A 23,588-nucleotide genomic window follows, 5' to 3' on the forward strand; every position below is an offset into this window, starting at 1 on the left:
TCTGGAAAGTTGCTCGGATTCGTGGTTAGTGAGAAAGGGATTGAGATCGATCCAGACAAAGTTAAAGCCATACAAGAGCTATCCCCGCCGCGCACTCAGAAAGAAGTTCGAGGCTTTTTAGGAAGATTAAATTACATTACTCGGTTCATTTCACAACTGACCGAAAAATGTGACCCTGTCTTTCGCCTTCTCAAGAAACATAACCCAGGTGAATGGGATGAAGAATGCCAAAGGGCTTTCGACAAGGTCAAACAGTACTTATCCAACGCCCCGGTGCTGATGCCACCTAATCCCGATAAGCCGTTGATACTGCACTTGGCAGTATTTGAGAATTCTATGGGGTGCGTATTGGGTCAGCATGACGAGCTAGGAAGGAAAGAAAAAGCCATTTATTATCTTAGTAAAAAGTTCACAGAATGTGAGACAAGGTACCCGCCGATAGAGAAGTTGTGTTGTGCCCTAATTTAGACAACCCGAAGGCTGAGGCAGTATATGTTGTATCACACCACTTGGCTCATATCAAAATTGGACCCTTTAAAGTACATGATGGAGTCAACAGCCTTGAATGGAAGGATGGCCCGATGGCAGATTCTGCTTTCTGAATTCGACATAGTCTATGTGAACCAGAAAGCAGTAAAAGGAAGTGCAATAGCAGATTTTCTAGCCAGTAGAGCTTCGGAAGACTACGAGCCTCTGAACTTCGACTTTCCGAATGAAGACCTAATGTGCATTGCTACGGCTGAAGAAGGTGCTCTGGACGAACTTCCTTGGAAATTTAACTTCGATGGGGCATCAAATGCTGTGGGCAATGGAATCGGGGCCGTCTTGGTATCCCCAAACAGAGATCATTATCCATTAACTAGTAAATTGGATTTTGATTGTACGAATAACATGGCGGAATACGAAGCCTGCATCATGGGAGTCCGCGCAACCATAGAACGCAAGATTAAAGTGCTAGAGGTGTATGAGGATTCCGCACTAGTGATTTATCAACTCAAGGGAGAATGGGAAACCAGAGACCCCAAGTTGATTGACTATCGAAAACTGGTCCTTGAATTGGTTAAAGTGTTTGATGACATCACCTTCCACTACCTTCCACGAGACGAAAATCAGATGGCTGATGCTTTGGCTACTTTAGCCTCCATGATCAAGGTAAACAAACAAGAAGATGTCAAACCCATCCGGATGAGCATTTATGAAATTCTGGCCCACTGTTACAATATTGAAGAAGTTGAAGAAAGAGATGATCACCTTTGGTATCACGATATATTGCAATACGTGAAGAATCGTGCATTCCCGGACCAGGCGAGCGAGAATGACAAAAGAACGCTAAGAAGACTGGCCATCGACTATGTCGTAGATGGGGATATATTATACAAAAGAAGAAAGGATCAAGTGCTACTAAGATATGTAGATGCTGTAGAGGCTAAGAAAATCTTGGAAGAAGTCCATGAAGACGTCGGTGGGACACATGCTAACGGCTTTACAATGGCCAGGCAAATTATGAGATTCGGGTACTATTGGTGTAACGCCCCCACGCCCGAGACCGTCGCCGGAGTCGAGTATGAGGTGTTACTAAGCTTAATTTAACATATTTAGAACTTTGGATTATTTATTTCTACATTCACAGCTTTTAAGCTACTTGCATCACAGTCACAAGAAAAATCATATCTTGAGTTAAAAAACTCAAAATCAAGATCCGTAAATTTTCCATAAATCTAGACTCATATACCTATATAATAATTTTTTTCTAGAATTTTTGGTTGGGCCAATTAGTACAGTTTATTAGTTAAAGTTACCCCTGATTCAGGACTTGACTAGTCTGACCTCTGTTTACTACGAACCCTATTTCTCTCTGTACAAAATCCATATGACTATGAGGTTTATTTATCCTGAAACTAGACCCAATAAGGATTCTGAGAATATAAAATAAACTACCTAATTATATCTTTAAAATTTATGGTGAATTTCTAAAGTTGGAACAGGGGATTCAGAAACTGCTATGACCCTGTTTCACTAAAATTCAAATATCTTGTAAAATATAATTCCTTTACCTGTTTCATTTGTTTCATGTGAAACTAGACATAATAATCTTAAATTTGATATGTATTTCATCACCAAGTTAAATTTCTATGATTTTTAGTAAATTTTTAAACTTGCGTCAGTGTTGCTGCAGTATTCTGTTTATGGCAAATTTCATCCTTTTTATGAGTTTTTTATGCACTAAGTATCTTAATAATTTTCCTTAACATCAAATATAATCTAAACTAACTATTTTCATAATTTATCATTATCAAGCATTTCCTCAACCATTCCATCACCATACCATAAGATCATTTACACAAAAAAGGTATATTGCTATACATGCCATACTTAAATTTACAAGCCATTACCAAAAGTCTTCCGGATAGTGTGACTGAGCCTTCGACCTATCCCGACTCCTGAGCTGGCTTGTCCAAAACTACAATGAGTAAGAAGGAGGGAGTAAGCATAAATGCTTAGTAAGTTCATATGCAAATAATAAGTAACATAACAAACAGTCATACCAATCAACATTAGCATGTATCACTAAAACACATATCACATTTTTAATCATTTTTCATCATCTTATTACCTTATCGTGGTTGTATCAATACTCAACCCGAGGGTTAAATACATACTTGTCCAAAATATCCATTTCACATCACTTACCAATACGTCTCTTTACATCTCGAATATTCCTCCATTTGAGTAGAACTTTACCCGTTGAACACATCGGAATATAATTCGGATACATGGATAACTTGCACATAAGTGCCATATATGCAATCAAGCAATCATGTAACCCGCCCATAAGCGAACTCGGACTCAACTCAACGAGCTCGGGCATTCGCATCTATAAGTGAACTCGGACTCAACTCAACGAGTTCGGATGCCTAGTTACATCTCACGAACTCGGACTCAACTCAACGAGTTCGGACATTCGCATCCATAAGTGAACTCGGACTCAACTCAACGAGTTCGGATGCTCAACCATCCTAGTGACATGTCACTTGTATCCTAATCTATTCCTAAGGTTCAAACGGGATTTTTCCTTGAACACTTATCCTTGCCGTCTTCTGTAGAATGCCGAAATCAATACTCGGTAACAATTATATTTAACAAGTAGCTCGCATAATTTACATATTATTTGAAATTAACCACAAAGCATACATTTCATAATTAAATTCAGCATAGCATATAATTAACATCAATAACTTAAAAATAACAATTATGCTACTTTCTTTACACATGAACTTACCTTGGTACCAAAATACAAAGATTTTGCAATTTAGTCCACAATCTTTTCTTTTCCTCGATTGAGGTCGATTCCACGTCTTTCTTGATCTAAAATAACACATTTAGCTTATTTAATACTCATATTATCAAATTAATCCTTAACTCAAATTTTGGAAAAATTACAATTTTACCCCTAAACTTTTGCATATTTACATTTTTGCCCCTAGGCTCGGGATTAAACTTTATTCCTTATTCTTATGTTTTACAACATGCTGATCACTTTTCTCTTCTATGGCAACATCAAATTCTCACTCTAACATGTACTTGTGACTATTAGGTATTTTTACCGATTAAGCCCTTTTACTCGTTTTTGCTTAAAATCGAGTAGTACAAGTTGTCTAACATAATTTAAAACTTCATATTCTATCATAAAACATCAAAATACACAAATTTCACCTATGGGTATTTTTCCAAATATAAACCCTAGGTTAAATTATTGCTAACATAAGCTTTATCGAGTTACCGGGATCTCAAAAACGTAAAAATCATTAAAAACGGGGCTTGGAATCACTTATTATGGAGCTTGGAAGCTTGAAACAAACCCTAGCTATGGAGAACCCTTGAAATCTCGGCCTAATGAAGAAGATGGACAAAAATTGGCTTTTAATTTTGTTTTTAATTTATTTTAATAACTAAATGACCAAAATACCCTTACTACTAAACTTTCCAAAAATTCCTTCCATGTCCTAATTTTGTCCATGAACTTAAAATTGGTCAAATTGCAATTTAAGACCTCCTCATTAATATTCCAAAACAATTTCATACTAAAAACTTCTAGAATGCAAGTTTTGCAACTATTCGATTTAGTCCCTACTTTCAATTTAAGCACTTTAGGCATAGAATTTCATCACGAAATTTTCACATAATCATGCAATCATATCATAAACCTCAAAATAATTATAAAATAATTATTTCTATCTCGGATTTATGGTCACGAAACCACTATTCCGATTAGGCCCTAATTCGGGATATTACAACTCTCCCCCCCCTTTAAGGATTTTCGTCATCGAAAATCTTACCGGTAAACAAATGTGGGTATTGATTTCTCATAGTTTCTTCGGATTCCCATGTAGCTTCTTCTACTCCATGCCTTTGCCACAACACCTTCACAAGTGTAACATTTTTATTCCTTAGTTGTTTGACCTCTCGAGCTAAAATCTTAATCGGTTCTTCTTCGTAGGTCATATCTGTTGTAGTTCAATTTCTGTCGGTGAAACTACATGTGAAGGATCCGAACGATACCGACGTAACATAGATACGTGGAATACATCATGAATCTTCTCTAATTCAGGTGGTAATGCTAGCCGATATGCTACCGGTCCAACTTTTTCAATTACTTCATACGACCCAACAAAACGCAGACTTAATTTGCCCTTCCGTCCAAATCTAAGGACTTTCTTCCACGGGGTCACCTTTAAAAATACTTTATCACCAACTTGAAATTCAATGTCCTTTCGCTTTAGGTCTGTATAAGATTTCTGTCTATCTGAAGCAGCTTTCAAACAATCTCGAATTATCTTCACTTTTTCTTCAGTTTCTTTTATTAGATCAACTCCATAAATCTTATTTTCCTTGAGTTCAGTCCAATACAATGGCGTTCGACACTTACAACCATATAATGCTTCATAAGGTGCCATTTTCAAGCTCGTCTGATAACTATTATTGTAAGCAAATTCCACCAACGGTAAGTATCTTTCCCAACTTCCTTGAAATTCCAATACACAACATCTAAGCATATCTTCAAGAATCTGAATTATTCTTTCTGATTGTCCATCAGTTTGTGGATGAAAAGCAGTACTGAAATTTAACTTCGTACCTAACGCGTCTTGCAACTTTTGCCAAAACCGCGAGGTAAACCTTGGATCTCTATCTGAAATAATCCATAATGGTATTCCGTGTAATCTAACAATTTCTCTAATATACAGTTCAGCCAACTTGTTAATAGAATAATCCGTACGTACCGGGATAAAATGAGCCAACTTAGTTAATCTGTCAACTATTACCCAGATGGCATCTTTCTTTCCCGGAGTCAATGGCAATCCTGAAACAAAATCCATAGTAATCCGATCCCATTTCCATTCAGGAACCATAATAGGCTGGAGTAATCCTGAAGGTACTTGGTGTTCAGCTTTCACCTGTTGACAAATTAAGCATTTGGACACAAACTCTGATATATCTCTTTTCATTCCATTCCACCAATACATTTTCTTCAAGTCATTATACATTTTCGTACTACCCGGATGAATCAAGAAATAACCACTATGTGCTTCCTGTAGGATCTTTTGAATCAATTCCTTATTCTTCAGTACACAAATCCGATCTTTAAACATTAAGCACCCATCAAAACCAATTCTGAAATCTGATCCCGTATCAGCTTCACACTGTTTTCTTTTGGCTAGCAAATCTTGATCATTTTTCTGAGTTTCAGAAATCTCTTGTAAAAACATCGGTCTTGCTCTTAACTCTGCTAGAATCGAACCGTCATCTGACATTTTCAACTGAGTGTTCATAACTCTCAAAGCAAACAACAACTTTCTACTTAAAGCATCGGCAACCACATTCGCTTTTCCCGGATGATAATCAATAACAAGCTCATAATCTTTCAATAACTCCAACCATCTTCGCTATCTCAAATTCAAGTCTTTTTGTCACATCAAGTATTTAAGACTTTTGTGATCGGTATATACTCGGCACTTTTCACCATACAAATAATGTCGCCAAATCTTCAAAGCAAACACCACTGCAGCCAATTCCAAATCGTGAGTAGGATAATTCCTCTTGTGAGGTTTTAACTGCCTCGAAGCATAAGCCACCACTTTTCCTTCTTGCATGAGTACACACCCCAAACCATTTAGAGAAGCATCACTATACACCACAAATTCTTTACCTAATTCGGGTTGTACCAACACTGGTGCTTCAGTTAATAACTTTTTTAATTCTTCAAAACTCTGTTGACATTCCTCCGTCCATTCAAATTTAACATCCTTTCAAAGTAGTCTAGTCATAGGAGCAGCAATTATAGAAAATCCATTTACAAACCGCCGATAATACCCAGCTAGCCCCAAGAAACTTCTAACTTCAGTTACGTTTTTCGGTGGTTTCCAATCAACAATGGCTGAAATTTTACTAGGATCAACCCGTATACCATCACCTGAAACAATATGACCCAAAAATCCAACTTCCCGGAGCCAAAATTCACTTTTACTAAACTTAGCATACAGCTGCGTATCTCTCAAAGTTTGCAAAACTATCCTCAAATGCTCAGCATGCTCTGTCTCATCTTTTGAATAAATTAAAATATCATCTATAAACACCACAACAAATCTATCCAAGTATGGCCGAAATATGCGATTCATTAAATCCATAAACACAGCAGGAGCATTTGTCAACCCGAATGGCATAACTAAAAATTCATAATGACCGTACCTTGTTCTAAAAGCAGTTTTAGGCACATCCGACTCCTTTACCCGCAGTTGGTAATACCCAGATCTCAAGTCAATCTTTGAAAACCATGTCGCTCCTTTTAGCTGATCAAACAAATCATCAATTCTTGGTAACGGATACTTGTTTTTGATTGTCACCTTGTTTAACTACCGATAATCAACACACAACCTCATAGAACCATCCTTCTTTTTCACAAATAACACGGGAGCACCCCAAGGTGAAAAACTCGGTCTCACAAAACCTTTATCAGTCAACTCTTGCAACTGCGACTTTAATTCCTTCAACTCTGCTGGTGCCATTCTATACTGAGCAATCGAAATCGGAGCTGTTCCCGGTATCAAATCAATACCAAATTCTACTTCCCTGACTGGAGGCAAACCCGACAATTCTTTTGGAAATACGTCCGCAAATTCACACACAACCGGCACTGATTCAACTTTCTTTTCAACTTCTTTTGTATTGATTACATACGCCAAATAAGCTTCATAACCCTTTCTCAGATATCTTTGAGCCGACATTGAAGAAATCACACTAGGCAATGCCTCTGATTTATCTAATTCAACCCGCAGAGTTTCACCATTTTCACACTTTAATTCTATAACATTTTCTTTGCAATTTATTTTAGCATCATGCAATGTCAACCAATCCATACCCAAAATAACATCAAACTCATCAAATGGCAACAACATCAAGTCGGCCGGAAAGTAATGATCCCAAATCATTAAAGGACATTTCTTACATACTTTATCAACAGTCACACATTTCATGCACACATATGAATGAGTAGAACCGGGATCAATCAAAGCAATAACATTAACATTATAGAGAGAAAATGTACTGGTAATCACATCAGGTGAGGAAGCATCTTCACGCGCTTTAATAGCATAAGTTCTAGCCGGAGCCCTTCCTTCAGGTCTAACCGGTGCATCTCTGGCTACATTCTTACTGCTTGTTTCACTTCCAGCTTTTCTCGGATACCTTCCCCTCGAGTCTGCACCACTAGCTTTTACATTCTGAAATTTTTCTTTCTCAGCTCTCTCTGGGCAGTCTCTAATAAAATGATCTGGAGAACCACATCGAAAACATTCATTTGCTCTGCACGGACCAAAATGATTTCTACCACACCGCTGGCACTCGGGTTTAACAAATCTCGAGTTCCCTACACTGGCTGCAGAAGTATTCTGAGATTTAGGACCCACATTTTGCTTCTTATAATTCCCATATGATTGTCCAGCTGAAGCTTGGGAACGAGGATTCATATTCCTTGACTTTCTAGGTTGCTGTGAAAATGAACTACTCATCGGTCTTTTCTTCCAATTTCTAGTCTCAGCCTCTACCTTTTTCTTTTCTTTAAGTAGTTCTTCAGCCTTGCAAGCTCGATCAACCAGTACTACCATTTCTTTTAGTTCAAGGATCCCGACAAATACTTTAATGTCTTCGTTGAGCCCGTCTTCAAATCGTCGGCACATCTTGGCTTCTATAGGAACATATTCCCTGGCATACTTACTCAATCAAACAAACTCTCTTTCATATTCTGAGACTGTCATATTACCTTGCTTCAGCTCAAGAAACTCTTTACATTTCTGATCAATAAACCTTTCACTAATATATTTCTTCCGAAACTCTTCTTGAAAGAATTCCCAGGTTACCCTCTCTTTCGGTACCACCGAAATCAAAGTCTTTCACCAATTATAGGCTGAATCTCTCAACAAAGATGTAGCACATTTCAAACATTCTTCAGGTGTACAAGATAATTCATCAAATACCCGGATAGAATTTTCAAGCCAGAACTCTGCTTTCTCTGCATCATCATCAATATTTGCTCTAAATTCTTCAGCCCCTTGTTTACAAATTCTGTCAATGGGGGTTCTGTGAAATTTTATCATATCTATACCTTGAGGCATCGGGGGTACAGGTTGAGGAATTGGGGGAGGTGGGGGAGGTCGTACATTTGGGTTCGTACGAACGAACTCAATGTACCATGCACTCATCATTTGGAGAAAGGCTTCCCGATCCCTTTCTCCTCCTCCCTGACCAACAGTAGGGGGTGGGTTTTCAGTCGGCGCTACCCCTTCAGCCGGAGCTGGTGCATTACTCTCTACTTCATCTACCACAGCTGGATCGGGATCCATTTACTATATAAAAAAAATTCATTTAAAAAGGTCAGAAGTCGTCACACTATCACAATTCATACATATGGCATGTATAGAAAAATCCGTACATACAACACGTAGTCCGAGAACCGACTAAACCTAGCTCTGATACCACTAAATATAAATCCCCCACGCCCGAGACCGTCGCCGGAGTCGAGTATGAGGTGTTACTAAGCTTAATTTAACATATTTAGAACTTTGGATTATTTATTTCTACATTCACAGCTTTTAAGCTACTTGCATCACAGTCACAAGAAAAATCATATCTCAAGTTAAAAAACTCGAAATCAAGATCCGTAAATTTTCCCTAAATCTAGACTCATATACCTATCTACTAATTTTTTTCTAGAATTTTTAGTTGGGCCAATTAGTACAGTTTATTAGTTAAAATTACCCCTGTTTCAGGACTTGACTGGTCTGACCTCTGTTTACTACGAACCCTATTTCTCTCTGTACAAAATCCATATGACTATGAGGTTTATTTATCCTGAAACTAGACCCAATAAGGATTCTGAGAATATAAAATACACTACCTAATTATATCTTTAAAATTTATGGTTAATTTCTAAATTTGGAATAGGGGATTCAGAAACTGCTATGACCCTGTTTCACTAAAATTCAAATATCTTGTAACATATAATTCTTTTACCTGTTTCATTTCTTTCATGTGCAACTAGACATAATAAGATTCAATTTGATATGTAGTCCATCACCAAGTTCAATTTCTATGATTTTTAGTAAATTTTTAAACTCGCGTCAGTGTTGCTGCAGTATTCTGTTTATGGCAAATTTCATCCCTTTTATGAGTTTTTTATGCACTAAGTATCTTAATAATTTTCCTTAACATCAAATATAATCTAAACTAACTATTTTCATAATTTATCATTATCAAGCATTTCCTCAACCATTCCATCACCATACCATAAGATCATTTACACAAAAAAGGTATATTGCTATACATGCCATACTTAAATTTACAAGCCATTACCAAAAGTCTTCCGGATAGTGTGATTGAGCCTTCGACCTATCCCGACTCCTGAGCTGGCTTGTCCAAAACTACAATGAGTAAGAAGGAGGGAGTAAGCATAAATGCTTAGTAAGTTCATATGCAAATAATAAGTAACATAACAAACAGTCATACCAATCAACATTAGCATGTATCACTAAAACACATATCACATTTTTAATCATTTTTCATCATCTTATTACCTTATCGTGGTTGTATCAATACTCAACCCGAGGGCAAAATACATACCTGTCCAAAATATCCATTTCACATCACTTACCAATACATCTCTTTACATCTCGAATATTCCTCCATTTGAGTAGAACTTTACCCGTTGAACACATCGGAATATAATTCGGATACATGGATAACTTGCACATAAGTGCCATATATGCAATCAAGCAATCATGTAACCCGCCCATAAGCGAACTCGGACTCAACTCAACAAGCTCGGGCGTTCGCATCCATAAGTGAGCTCGGACTCAACTCAACGAGTTCGGATGCCTAGTTACATCTCACGAACTCGGACTCAACTGAACGAGTTCGGACATTCGCATCCATAAGTGAACTCGGACTCAACTCAACGAGTTCGGATGCTCAACCATCCCAGTAACATGTCACTTGTATCCTAATCTATTCCTAAGGTTCAAACGGGCTTTTTCCTTGAACACTTATCCTTGCCGTCTTCCGTAGAATGCCGAAATCAATACTCGGTAACAATTATATTTAACAAGTAGCTCGCATAATTTACATATTATTTGAAATTAACCACAAAGCATACATTTCATAATTAAATTCAGCATAGCATATAATTAACATCAATAACTTAAAAATAACAATTATGCTACTTTATTTACACATGAACTTACCTTGGTACCAAAATACAAAGATTTTGTAATTTAGTCCACAATCTTTTCTTTTCCTCGATTGAGGTCGATTCCACGTCTTTCTTGATCTAAAATAACACATTTAGCTTATTTAATACTCACATTATCAAATTAATCCTTAACTCAAATTTTGGAAAAATTACAATTTTACCCCTAAACTTTTGCATATTTACATTTTTGCCCCTAGGCTCGGGATTAAACTTTATTCCTTATTCTTATGTTTTACAACATGCTGATCACTTTTCTCTTCTATGGCAACATCAAATTCTCACTCTAACATGTACTTGTGACTATTAGGTATTTTTACCGATTAAGCCCTTTTACTCGTTTTTGCTTAAAATCGAGTAGTACAAGTTGTCTAACATAATTTAAAACTTCATATTCTATCATAAAACATCAAAATACACAAATTTCACCTATGGGTATTTTTCCAAATATAAACCCTAGGTTAAATTATTGCTAACATAAGCTTTATCGAGTTACCGGGATCTCAAAAACATAAAAATCATTAAAAACGGGGCTTGGAATCACTTACTATGGAGCTTGGAAGCTTGAAACAAACCCTAGCTATGGAGAACCCTTTAAATTTCGGCCTAATGAAGAAGATGGACAAAAATTGGCTTTTAATTTTGTTTTTAATTCATTTTAATAACTAAATGACCAAAATACCCTTACTACTAAACTTTCCAAAAATTCCTTCCATTTCCTAATTTTTTCCATGAACTTAAAATTGGTCAAACTGCAATTTAAGACCTCCTCATTAATATTCCAAAACAATTTCATACTAAAAACTTCTAGAATGCAAGTTTTGCAACTTATTCGATTTAGTCCCTTCTTTCAATTTAAGCACTTTAGGCATAGAATTTCATCACGAAATTTTCACACAATCATGCAATCATATCATAAAACCTCAAAATAATTATAAAATAATTATTTCTATCGCAGATTTATGGTCACGAAACCACTATTCTGATTAGGCCCTAATTTGGGATATTACAATTGGTCCACCATTGAAGGAGACAGTATCAATTACGCTAAGAGATGTCATAAGTGCCAAATCTACGGAGACAAAATTCATGTGCCTCCTTCATCGCTGCATGTCATGGTTTCTCCATGGCCATTCTCTATGTGGGGCATGGATGTGATTGGGTAGATATCGCCGAAAGCTTCCAATGGGCATCGGTTCATCTTCGTGGTTATCGACTACTTCACCAAGTGGGTAGAAGCCGCTTCGTATGCTAGTGTGACCAAGTCGGCAGTGAGCAAGTTTCTGAAAAAGGAGATTATATGTCGATATGGAATGCCGGAGAGGATTATATCTGACAATGCATTAAACTTGAACAATAGTACGATAGCAGAAGTCTGCAGTCAGTTCAAGATCAGACCTCACAACTCATCACCGTATCGCCCGAAGATGAATGGGGCAGTGGAAGCGGCCAATAGAAACATTAAGAAGATTGTGGGGAAGATGACCGAAACCTACAGAGACTGGCATGAGAAGTTACCATTTGCCCTCTTTGCTTATCGAACGTCAGTCAGAACTTCAACCGGGGCAACCCCTTTCTCCCTGGTCTACGGAATGGAAGCAGTGTTGCCAATCGAAGTCGAGATCCCGTCTCTTCGAGTGTTATCAGAGTTAAAGTTAGAAGAAGCCGAGTGGATCCAGTCTCGATATGATCAATTGAACCTAATTGAGGAAAAGAGGTTAAGAGCTATCCGTCATGGTCAGATGTACCAAAAGCGAATGATGCGGGCTTATGACAAAAAGGTTCGCCCTAGAGAATTCCACAAAGGAGACTTGGTTTTGAAAAAGATCCTTCCCATACAGAAGGACTTTCGAGGGAAATGGATGCCTAATTGGGAAGGGCCTTACGTGGTGAAGAAAGCTTTCTCTGGAGGAGCATTGATTCTAGCCGAGATGGACGGCAGAAACTTGTCCAATGCTGTAAACTCAGATTCGGTCAAGAAGTATTTTACTTGAAGAAAGAGAGGCCAGAGTGAAAACCCGCAAAAGGCGCTCTGAAATAAATAAAAAAAGAGAGAAGAAGGAGAGGCTAAGGTGAAAACCCGCAAAGGGCACTTTGGAACCAAAGGGGTTTTTGAGTTGAAAACCCGAAAAACGGGCAGCTCAAATTTTGAATATGGGGCATATGGTAGTCTTGTACTTCCAAAATCAACAAGACAGAAGAACAGTACACCTTGGAGCATCAACAAAATGAGCAAGATCTCCTGAACACACATTTGATTCGAAGGAGCCTTTGAGAAATTAGAATAGTGAAACTCGTGCTGCGATGTTTGGGGCACCTTTTTCTGCACCTTATCAGAATTGTTATCCTATGTATTCACATCAAATTTTGCTTAATAAAATTCCATTGGTCCATTATGATAATCTCTTTCGAGCATTTTTGTTGAAATCGCGATTTTTGAACATGTAATATTCACACAAAAGATGTTATGCATATTACTCTAGAAAAGTCTCTAAATAGTACAAGGACCTGAAACAGGGCCACTAGTCAGGACTACCCGGGCTCAAAGTTGGAAAATATTGGAAAAAGAGAAATCCAAATTAGGACTATTTCTTCAAATTTTCTGTCAGAGATAACGGCTAAGTAAGAAGACGCGATAGCACATCAATGATGGAACCCGAACGAGTTATAAGCAATGATGCCTTAAGTATTTAAAAAGAAATCACTCTCATAACATTTCTACATTCATAATCATTCATTTAGTTAGGAACACTTGATTCATCTCGATCATAGCATCCTAGTTATTTGACATACACAGATACAGGAAACCCATTTTACACGTCATGTCTTTAGAAGACAGTATGGCGACATTGGTAAATCCTGCAGATTTGGCATCTCTGTATTGGCAGAGAGCAGATCGAAGATAGCAGATTTGGCGTCTCGGTATTGGCAGAGAGCAGATCGAAGATAGCAGACTTGACATCTCTGTATTGGCGGAGAACAGATCGAAGATAGCAGAATTGGCATCTCTGTATTGGCGGAGAGTAGATCGAAGGTCGCAGATTTGGCATCTCTGTATTGGCGGAGAGTAGATCGAAGATAGCAGATTTGGCATCTCTGTATTGGCGGAGAACGGGTCGAAAATAGCAAATTTGGCATCTCTGTATTGGCGGAGAGCAGATTGAAGATCGTAGATTTGGCATCTCTGTATTGGCGGAGAGCAGATCGAAGATAGTAGATTTGGAATCTCTGTATTGGCGGAGAAGAGATCAAAGATAGCAGAATCGACATCTCTGTATTGGCGGAGAGCAGATCGAAGGTCGTAGATTTGGCATCTCTGTATTGGCGGAGAGCAGATCGAAGATAGCAGATTTGGCATCTCTATATTTACAAAGAGCAAATCGAAGACGACGAATCTCGGCTTCCTAAAGTTGCAGTGAAGCAGATTTAAGCCACCATCCTAGCTCCCTAATGTTGTAGTGGAGTAGGCCGAAGATTGCAGATCTCGTCTCTAGTGCGGCAGGTCAAAGTCACTCGAAGAAAAGAAGCACTAAAGAAGTCATGATTCGGCAAAACTGGGCAAAATTGACCCTCTTTGAAGTCTTTGCCCTATTCTCGTTACACGACAATGAGCAAAGAGGGGCAGCTGTAATGGGCCAATTTAACCCGGGCCCGTATAAACACAAAACCAAAACAAATAAAAATACATTAACAGTCCAATAAAAGTCCATTTAGTTAATGTCCTATTACAAGCCCAAAATAGTCCCTCTAGCCCAAATCTAGTGGCCCAATACCCAATTAACCCAAGTGGCCCAAGGTTTGAAAACAGGGCAGAACCCTAGCAGCAAGGAACACCACAGCCCTAGCCTCCAGCACGCCTCTGTACGACCCCCTGTGCACCTCCGTACAGCCTTCACGCACCACCCGTACCCGAGTGCCAGCACACTCGCACCTGCAAGGAGACAAACAAGCAACAACAGCAAAGAGAAACAAAAAGAAAAGACATTGTATTTTTTGTTTTTCATTAATTTTTCCTCTTTCCTTTTGGCTATAAAGCCAGAGTTTGAGTCTTTGTAAAAGGTTACGCTGAGTGAGAATACGAGCACACACATACAGAAGTAATAAAAAGCAAAAAAGAGAGCAAGGTGATTTCCTGTTTTGAATCTCGGGTTTATTACGTTTTTTTCTTGATCTTTTTTTTTATTTTCCTTTTCGTTCTTCACATCAAAATAAAGAAAAAGGAGGAAAAAGATAGGACTTACCTCGCTTCTAGGCCGTCGGTCCCCTATCGCTTCGTCGTAATCGGAGATAGAAGGGGGATCTGTGGCTAAAATGGGCCATACTTCGGAACTTGGAGCGTCAGTCATCGCACCTTGCTGCGGGCGGGTGCTCTTTCGAGGGAGAGAATGGAGGCGCGGCTAATGAAAAGGGGCTAGGGTTTGGGAGCTTTGGAAATCTAGCATGAAAGGGGGTTTTTATACCTGCTTAGACGACGTCGTTTGAGGCTTATTACCATGGCCCCAAAATGGCGTCGCACAAGCTTATGCGCCCGACCCGATCCTGTTTGCTGCCCCGATGACCCGCGTGTTTTTGCAGTGAGGGATTATTTGCCATATCAGTCCCTCCCCATTTGCACCCTATTCAAATCAGCCTGTATGGGTGCTCCCTTTTTTAAATTATTTTCCCATAGTTTACGCACGAATTCGCATTGGTCCATATCCCTGCGCTGCGTTTTAAAGCTGGGGCTATTCACAGTTCTAGTCCCTGTATACTGGCACGCTTCGCACTTTGATCCTCCTGGACTACTTTTTTTTGTAAATCAGTCATTTTCTTGTTTTAATTCCATCTTAATTAATTTATTCATACATTCATACATTGGTTATTTTAATATGTTTTGTATATTTCATGTAAATATTCTTATATACATTATTATATATTCATATATGTATATACACATGTAGTTTGTATTAAAGTTGGTCTTATTTCATATACATGCTACTATCACCCCTTTTTTTACATATGATTCCTTAAATCTATTCTCGTATTTTATCATAATCCTACGAAACATTTTTTTTAATTATTATATGCATGCATATATATACACAGATGTAACTATATATCCATTTATTTATTTTCTTTTTAAATTTGTTTGTTTAAACTGCTCTTCTATATGTGTATATATGCACTTTATAACAAGGTTCATTTTATTAATCCTATATTGTTTTACATGCACAGTTTCTTAAATTTATTCCCACCCTTTATTGTATAATCTTACATAATACATATGTATTTTTTAAAATCATCATTATATATATTTTTATTGATACCCATGTTTGATATATACACATACGTTATTATATTTATGTACCCTACATACATAGCTTTCTTTACATATATACATAGGTAAGTTCTTAAAATTATTATATAATTCGTTATAAGATTAATTTAATCATGCATGTATTTCTATGTTTTTACAAATAATTATTTTTAAAAGTTATTTATACATATACATATGATTTGTAGATCCATTATGTTTCTAAAGATTATATCGTACTATACATTTTTATTATTATTATTTTTAATATATTTTACACGTATTTTAAATCTTTATTATATAAATCCTCATTTTTTAAAAACCATTTATTCAACGTTTTGGTGCGGTTTTCGATTTAAACATTCATTTTTTAATATGTATTTTAAATGATTAAGTGTATATCCCTAGTTTTTCCTTTTTTACAAATAAATTTTAAAATACACCAATTCATTAATTCACTTGTAGTACAAACATTTGATTCTTTAGGTCGTTTGTGTTTAGACGTCGTCGCACACCATTTTGATTTTCAAATTCTATTTCGTTTCGCATGTATTTTGTTGGTTGTTTTACATTGTAGTATACGCATTATTATCGCATGGTATTCATCTTATTGACATGACGATTATTATTACGCGATTGGAATTAGGTTAACTTAGACTAATTATATTTAATTACTTGTTCTGCTAATTGATTAATATTTTCATTCGCTAAGCATTGCGTCTCCCATGTACATATTACCCCATTCATTGTTTTCCTTTTTGATTTTTGAAATGTGGTTCTAAAACCCAAGTTTTATGATTAACTTCGCCTTATTTCAAACCGAATTAATACGTCTTAAGCTAGTTTTATAATCATTCATTCAAAAATTCTTCAAGTCGAAGACGGGGTTCGATATTTGGCAATTCGCGGAATCGTGCCCTAACGTGTTGGGTTTCAATTTTGCGTTTGCTCAAAATATTCGGGCTTCCCTTCAAAATTCCATCCATATCTTCTAAAAATTTTTAAAACGAAGGCAATATTCGGTGTTTGACAATTCGAGAATCATGCCTTATCATGCTTGGTTGTGGTTTCTGGTTTGCTCAAAATGATCGAACATTCCTTGGCATTTTCACTCATGTTTATAAAAAAATGCTTAAAAACGAAGACGATGTTCAATGTTTGGCGATTGAGAATCGTGCCCTATTGTGCTGGGTTGCGCTTTTTCATTGGTTTGAAACAATTGAACATCCTTACAGAATTTCACTCACATTTCCTAAAATCTTTCAAAATGAAGGCGATGTTCGATGTTTGGCAATTTAAGAATCGAGCCCTATCGTGTTGGGTTGCGCTTTCTTATTTGTCCAAAATAATCGAATATCTCCTTGGAATTTCACTTATATTCTCTAAGATTAGGCAATGTTCGATGTTTGGAAATTCGAGGGATCGTGCCCTACTGTGCTGGGTTTCAGTTTTTCGTCGGACCAAATAGTTGAGCATCCTCTTGTTAATTTCAAATTATAAATTTTTTGGACGTTGAAACTGTAACGCCCCGTACCCGAGACCGTTGCCGGAGTCGGACACGAGGTGTTAATGGACTTAATTCATTCATTTACACAGATCATTTTAAAATTTCCAGATAAGCTGGATAACTGCATCACTGTCACCTTAAAATTCATATCTCGAGCTCCAAAACTCGAAAACTGATTCCGTAAATTTTCCCTGAAACTAGACTCATATATCCATCTACATATTTTTTTCTAGAATTTTTGGTTGGGCCAATTAGTACAGTTTATTATTTAAAGTCTCCCCTGTTTCAGGATCCGACTACTCTGACCTTCATGCATTACGACTTAGATATCTCTCTGTACAGGGCTTCAACACTTATGCCATTTGTTTCTAATGAAACTAGACTCAAAAAGGAATCTGTACATATAAAGCATGACTTCTAATTATCTCTGGTTAATTTATGGTGAATTTCCAAATTAAGAAAAGGGGATCCAGAAATCGCTCTGGCAATGTTTCACAAAAACTTAAACATCTCATAAAATACGACTCATATGGTTGTTTCGTTTCTTCCATATGAAAATAGACTCATCAAGATTCGATTACATAATTTATTAATTATTTAATTACATTTCTACTATTTTTTGTGATTTTTCAAACTCACATCACTGCTGCTGTCAGCATCTATTTTAAGGTAAATTTCACCTATTTCATAGTTTTCCATGATTCAACTAGCCATTTGACATACTTAGCACCAAATATGATTGTGATTAACCATTCCAATGGCTAATCATTGCCAAGCATTTCCACACCACTCAATAACCATATATACAAAACGGTTATAATTCTATGCTCAGAATATATAAGCCATTTTCGCATGGCTATCCGAATATATACATTACCAAAAAGGTACTTAATTAACAACAAAGGTCAGTCCTATACATGCCACTATCGAAGTTCAACTAAAAGAGTACCAAAAGGGCTTAGATAGTGTGGACGACTTCGACTTTGACAATCCCGAGTCCGATAGCTGACGAACAAAATCTATAAAACAGAGAATTAAAGAAACGGAATAAGCATTTAATGCTTAGTAAGTTTTGAGTAATGAAATTGGTTACGACTAATGTATAACGTTCATATGGCTAAATGAATAATTTCATATATGCATATTCTCAAAATCATACTTACTTCACGCTTCACCCAATATATTCATACACAGGGTATCAAACCTAACTAAAGGCCGGAAGTTCGTTAATCAATTGAGCGAATACTATTTAAAAAAGAATCGACTTTTCCGTTGCATATACGGACATACCTTATCGTTTGGATTTTATGAGCCTATTAATTGAAATTTTTTACAGCAAGATCGCTCACTTCCAAACCCAAGTATCTTCGGGATTTAGCCGGATATCGCAACTCGCACAAATGCCTTCGGGTCTTAGCCCGGATATAGTCACTTGCATAAATGCCTTCGGGACTTAGCCCGGATATAGTCGCTAGCACAAATGCCTTCGGGACTTAGCCCGGGTATAGTCACTAGCATAAATGCCTTCGGACTTAGCCCGGATATAGCAACTCGCACAAATGCCTTCGGATCTTAGTCCGGTTATCATCCGAATAATCATGTACATATATCAACAAATCATAACACATCTATATTTCATTTTCATTATTAGAACTCAGACACAAGGCACTTATCAACCATTTCCATTTTCGGCTCAATAGCCACATACAAAGAGCGTGGTTTTGATTTGCTTTATAACATGATCTCTATACGCATTCGGCTACCCGTCATAAGTATAAACTAATTACCTCAATATATAATTCAAGTAGAATCATTATATCACCGTTTATTTGTTATGCTTATATGCCATGACCTAATCAAATCATAAACTAAGTTCCATTACTCGAAAACTTACCTCGGGTGTTGTCGAACGATTTCAACGGCTATTCGATCACTTTTTCCTTTCCCCTATCCAACTTTGATTCTCTAAGCTCTTGAGCTAAATCAAACAATTTACTTCCCAATCAAACACAATCATACGGCATTCATATACATTTTAGAACCAATTCATTTGAATCAATTTACTACTTATACATCAAAATTTCCAATACAAGTATTTAGCACCTATGCACTTAAACCGGATTTGCAAACACTCATAGACCATGTCCGAATAGCTTAATTAACACCAATCTATAGCCCCTTGAACAATGAATTAAACCCATTCGATTAGCAACAAAAACTAATATTTAACAACTATTGTTTTCTTTTATTTCAAACATGCAGCAGACCAATTCCTCCACATATTACAGCACATTCAAATCAGCATTTACATGCTGGAACAATTTGTTTTCAAGCTGCAGTTTCCAGCAGTCATTTATGCATTTAATTGTCAAATTGTTACGTCACTACTAACAACTGAAACTTAGTAAGAATAACATAATATTTTAGCTATTAAACTCAATTTATCAACCCCTATAACCATAACTTACCTGCATGCAAACATTGGAATTTAAACATAAGAATTTACAAAGTTTCCTTTGAAAAACTCACTCACAAGCACATTCAATATGTCCTATTTTGGACAGCACAAGGCAGCAAAAATTATATCCCGCAAGAACACACTTAATAGTACTAAAATTTATTAGCTCATCACAACAAAAATCCATTCTTTTTAATCCTGTAATAATTCAATTAATTGGTCCTTAAACTGGACAGCATAATGCAACAAATGGGACTGTCCATACAACCCCAAATCGGCATGAAAATAGTTAGAATTTAGACTTATCATCCAAAGGATGTATGAACTTCCAAAGCAACATTGAACATACCTTAATCTAGTGAACCACCATAGCCGAATTTCTCCAAGCTCTTTCTCTTCTGGTTACGGCAATGAGGAGCAAAGATGAAACAACTTTTGTTTCTCCTCCCATTCACCACATGTTTTATTATTCTTAATACATTATTTTATTTTGTAAACTAGTAATGCTAATAGAAAAATACATATTATCATCAATGACCCATACCATGGCCGGCCACTACTTATTATAAATGGAAATTTGACATGCAAACCCATCATTTTTATAACATGCATTAATAGATCCTTATAGATTAACCTATCACATTTTAAAAGTGTCACACATAAGTCCTATTAACTAAATTCACATGCAATCGACTAAATCGAAGCTTAAAACTTTCACACATTCATATTCACATATTTTAGACAATAAATATCATATTCAAATACTTCGGTGACTCGGTTTAGCAGTCCCGAAACCACTTTCTGACTAGGGTCAATTTAGGGCTGTCACAACTCTCCCCCACTTAAGAAATTTTCGTCCCCAAAAAACTTACCGGTAAATAGGTTTGGGTATCGTTCTTTCATAGAGCTCTCGATTTCCCATGTAGCTTCTTCGATCCCGTGTTTGAGCCACAACACCTTTACTAACGGAACTCTTTTGTTTCGCAACTCTTTCACCTCACGAGCGAGGATACGAATCGGTTTTTCTTCATAACTCATATCGGCTTGAATTTCAACCTCGGAGGGATTTATTACGTGCGAAGGATCGGATCTGTAACGTCGAAGCATCGAAACATGAAAAACATTGTGAATCTTTTCGAGATCAGGGGGTAAAATCAATATATATGCCACTAGACCAACTCGTTCAGATATTTCATACGGCCCTATGAACCTTGGACTCAGTTTGCCCTTACGGCCAAATCTGAGTATCTTTTTCCAAGGTGAAACTTTAAGAAACACTTTGTCTCCCACCTGATACTCAATATCTCTTCGTTTTAAATCCTCGTACGACTTCTGACGATCTGATGCTGCCTTCAGACTTTCGCGAATTATTTTTACTTTCTGCTCAGCATCTTTAATCAAATCAACTCCGAAAATTTTACTTTCACCGAGCTCGGTCCAAAATAATGGTGTACGGCATTTACGACCGTACAAAGCCTCGTAAGGTGCCATCTTAATACTTGATTAAAATCTATTATTGTAAGCGAATTCAATCAAAGGTAAATACCGCTCCCATGAACCACTAAACTCAAGGATGCAACATCTCAACATATCCTCGAGCATCTGAATTATCCGCTCGGATTGACCATCAGTCTGTGGATGAAAAGCAGTGCTAAAATGAAACTTGGTACCCAAAGCTTCTTGCAATTTCTTCCAAAATCGCAAGGTGAATCTCGGATCTCTATCCGACACAATAGAAATAGGTACCCCGTGTAATCTTACAATTTGAGAAACATACAATTCAGCTAGTTTATCCAATGAAAAATCCGTACGTACGGGGATAAAGTGAGCCGACTTAGTCAGTCTATCAACAACAACCCAAATCGCATCTTTCTTACTTGCCGACAATGGCAACCCGGATACAAAATCCATCGTGACTCGATCCCATTTCCATTCAGGTATCATGATCGGCTGAAGTAAACCAGTAGGCACTTGATGTTCCGCTTTCACTTGTTCACATATTAAACACTTCGAAACAAAATTGGAAATGTCTCGTTTCATACCATGCCACCAAAACTGACGTCTCAGATCGTTGTACATTTTCGTACTCCCCGGGTGAATTGACATTCGGCTACAATAAGCTTCGTTCAGAATCATCGAAATAAGTTCTGAATTTCTTGGAACACACAAACGACTTCAGAACCTCAAACAATCGTCATTGTCAATTTGAAACTCTGATTCCATATTCAAAACGCATTCAGCCCATTTTGCAACCAATTCATCATCAACTTTCTGAGCTTCACAAATTTGATGAATCAACAATGGTTTGGCCTTTAATTTAGCTACTAACACATTGTCGGATAGAACAGACAGGTGTACATTCATCGCTCGTAAAGCAAACAGTGATTTACGACTTAAAGCATCCGCAACCACATTAGCCTTTCCCGAGTGATAGTCAATGACAAGCTCATAATCTTTCAATAACTCAAGCCAACGCCTTTGTCGCAGATTCAAGTCTCTTTGAGTCATCAAATATTTGAGACTTTTGTGATCCGAATATACATGGCACTTCTCACCAAATAAGTAATGTCGCCATATTTTCAAGGTGAATACGATGGCAGCCAGTTCGAGATCATGGGTTGGATAATTTTTCTCATGTGGCTTCAATTGTCTCAACGCATAAGCTACAACTCGACCTTCTTGCATCAATACACAACCCAACCCAAGTGAGGATGCATCACTGTAAATGACAAACTCCTGGCCTGATTCGTGCTGCACTAGTACTGGAGCTTCAGTCAAATAAGTTTTCAATTGATCAAAACTTTTCTGACATTTTTCTGTCCATTCAAACTTAACATCTTTCTGAAGTAGTTTCGTTATTGGTGTGGCTATCATCGAGAAACCCTTTACAAACCGTCTGTAGTAACCGGCAAGTCCCAAAAAGCTCCGAACCTCAGTAATATTTCTCGGAGGCTTCCAGTTAAGTATGGCTGAAATTTTGCTCGAATCAACTCAAATACCCGATGCAGATACCACATGCCCCAAAAAGCTAACTTCTCTCAACCAGAACTCACATTTACTGAACTTAGCATATAACTGCTTATCCCGTAGAATCTACAACACTAATCTCAGGTGCTCAGCATGTTCGGTTTCATTTTCCGAATAGACCAAAATATCATCGATAAACACAACTACAAACCGATCCAAATACGGTCTGAAGATCCGATTCATCAAATCCATAAATACCGCCGGGGCATTAGTGAGCCCAAACGGCATCACTAAAAACTCATAGTGACTGTATCTCGTTCTGAAAGCAATTTTGGGTATATCCGAATCTCGAATTCGCAACTGATAATAACCCGATCTCAAATCTATCTTTGAAAACACTGAGGCTCCCTTTAGTTGATCAAACAAATCATCAATACGCGGTAACAGATATTTATTCTTTATTGTCGCTTTATTCAGCTGACGATAGTCGATGCACAACCTCATGGTTTCGTTCTTCTTTTTCACAAACAATACTGGTGCACCCCAAGGCGAGAAACTCGGTCGAGCG

General features: G+C 37.2%; 1 protein-coding gene across 1 annotated transcript; it reads left to right on the forward strand.

Moving 5' to 3' along the window:
* The first annotated feature begins 891 nt into the window (after positions 1–891).
* LOC121203731 (uncharacterized) lies at positions 892–12,485 on the forward strand. The gene is made up of 2 exons (XM_041074179.1): positions 892–1,496; positions 12,344–12,485. The coding sequence occupies exons 1-2, from the start codon at positions 892–894 to the stop codon at positions 12,483–12,485; spliced, it is 747 nt and encodes a 248-aa protein (XP_040930113.1).
* The last annotated feature ends 11,103 nt before the right edge of the window (positions 12,486–23,588 follow it).

Source organism: Gossypium hirsutum, chromosome A07 (assembly GCF_007990345.1).
Source record: "Gossypium hirsutum isolate 1008001.06 chromosome A07, Gossypium_hirsutum_v2.1, whole genome shotgun sequence".
In the NCBI taxonomy this organism is placed as follows: Eukaryota; Viridiplantae; Streptophyta; class Magnoliopsida; order Malvales; family Malvaceae; genus Gossypium; species Gossypium hirsutum.

What these genes read in the sequence shown, in the direction of transcription:
- LOC121203731 (XM_041074179.1), top strand. Translation starts at nt 892, where the DNA reads ATGGCGGAATACGAAGCCTGCATCATGGGAGTCCGCGCAACCATAGAA. An exon ending in AACGGCTTTACAATGGCCAG is followed by an intron (nt 1,497 to 12,343) that starts GCAAATTATGAG and finishes ATCGAACGTCAG; the next exon opens with TCAGAACTTCAACCGGGGCA.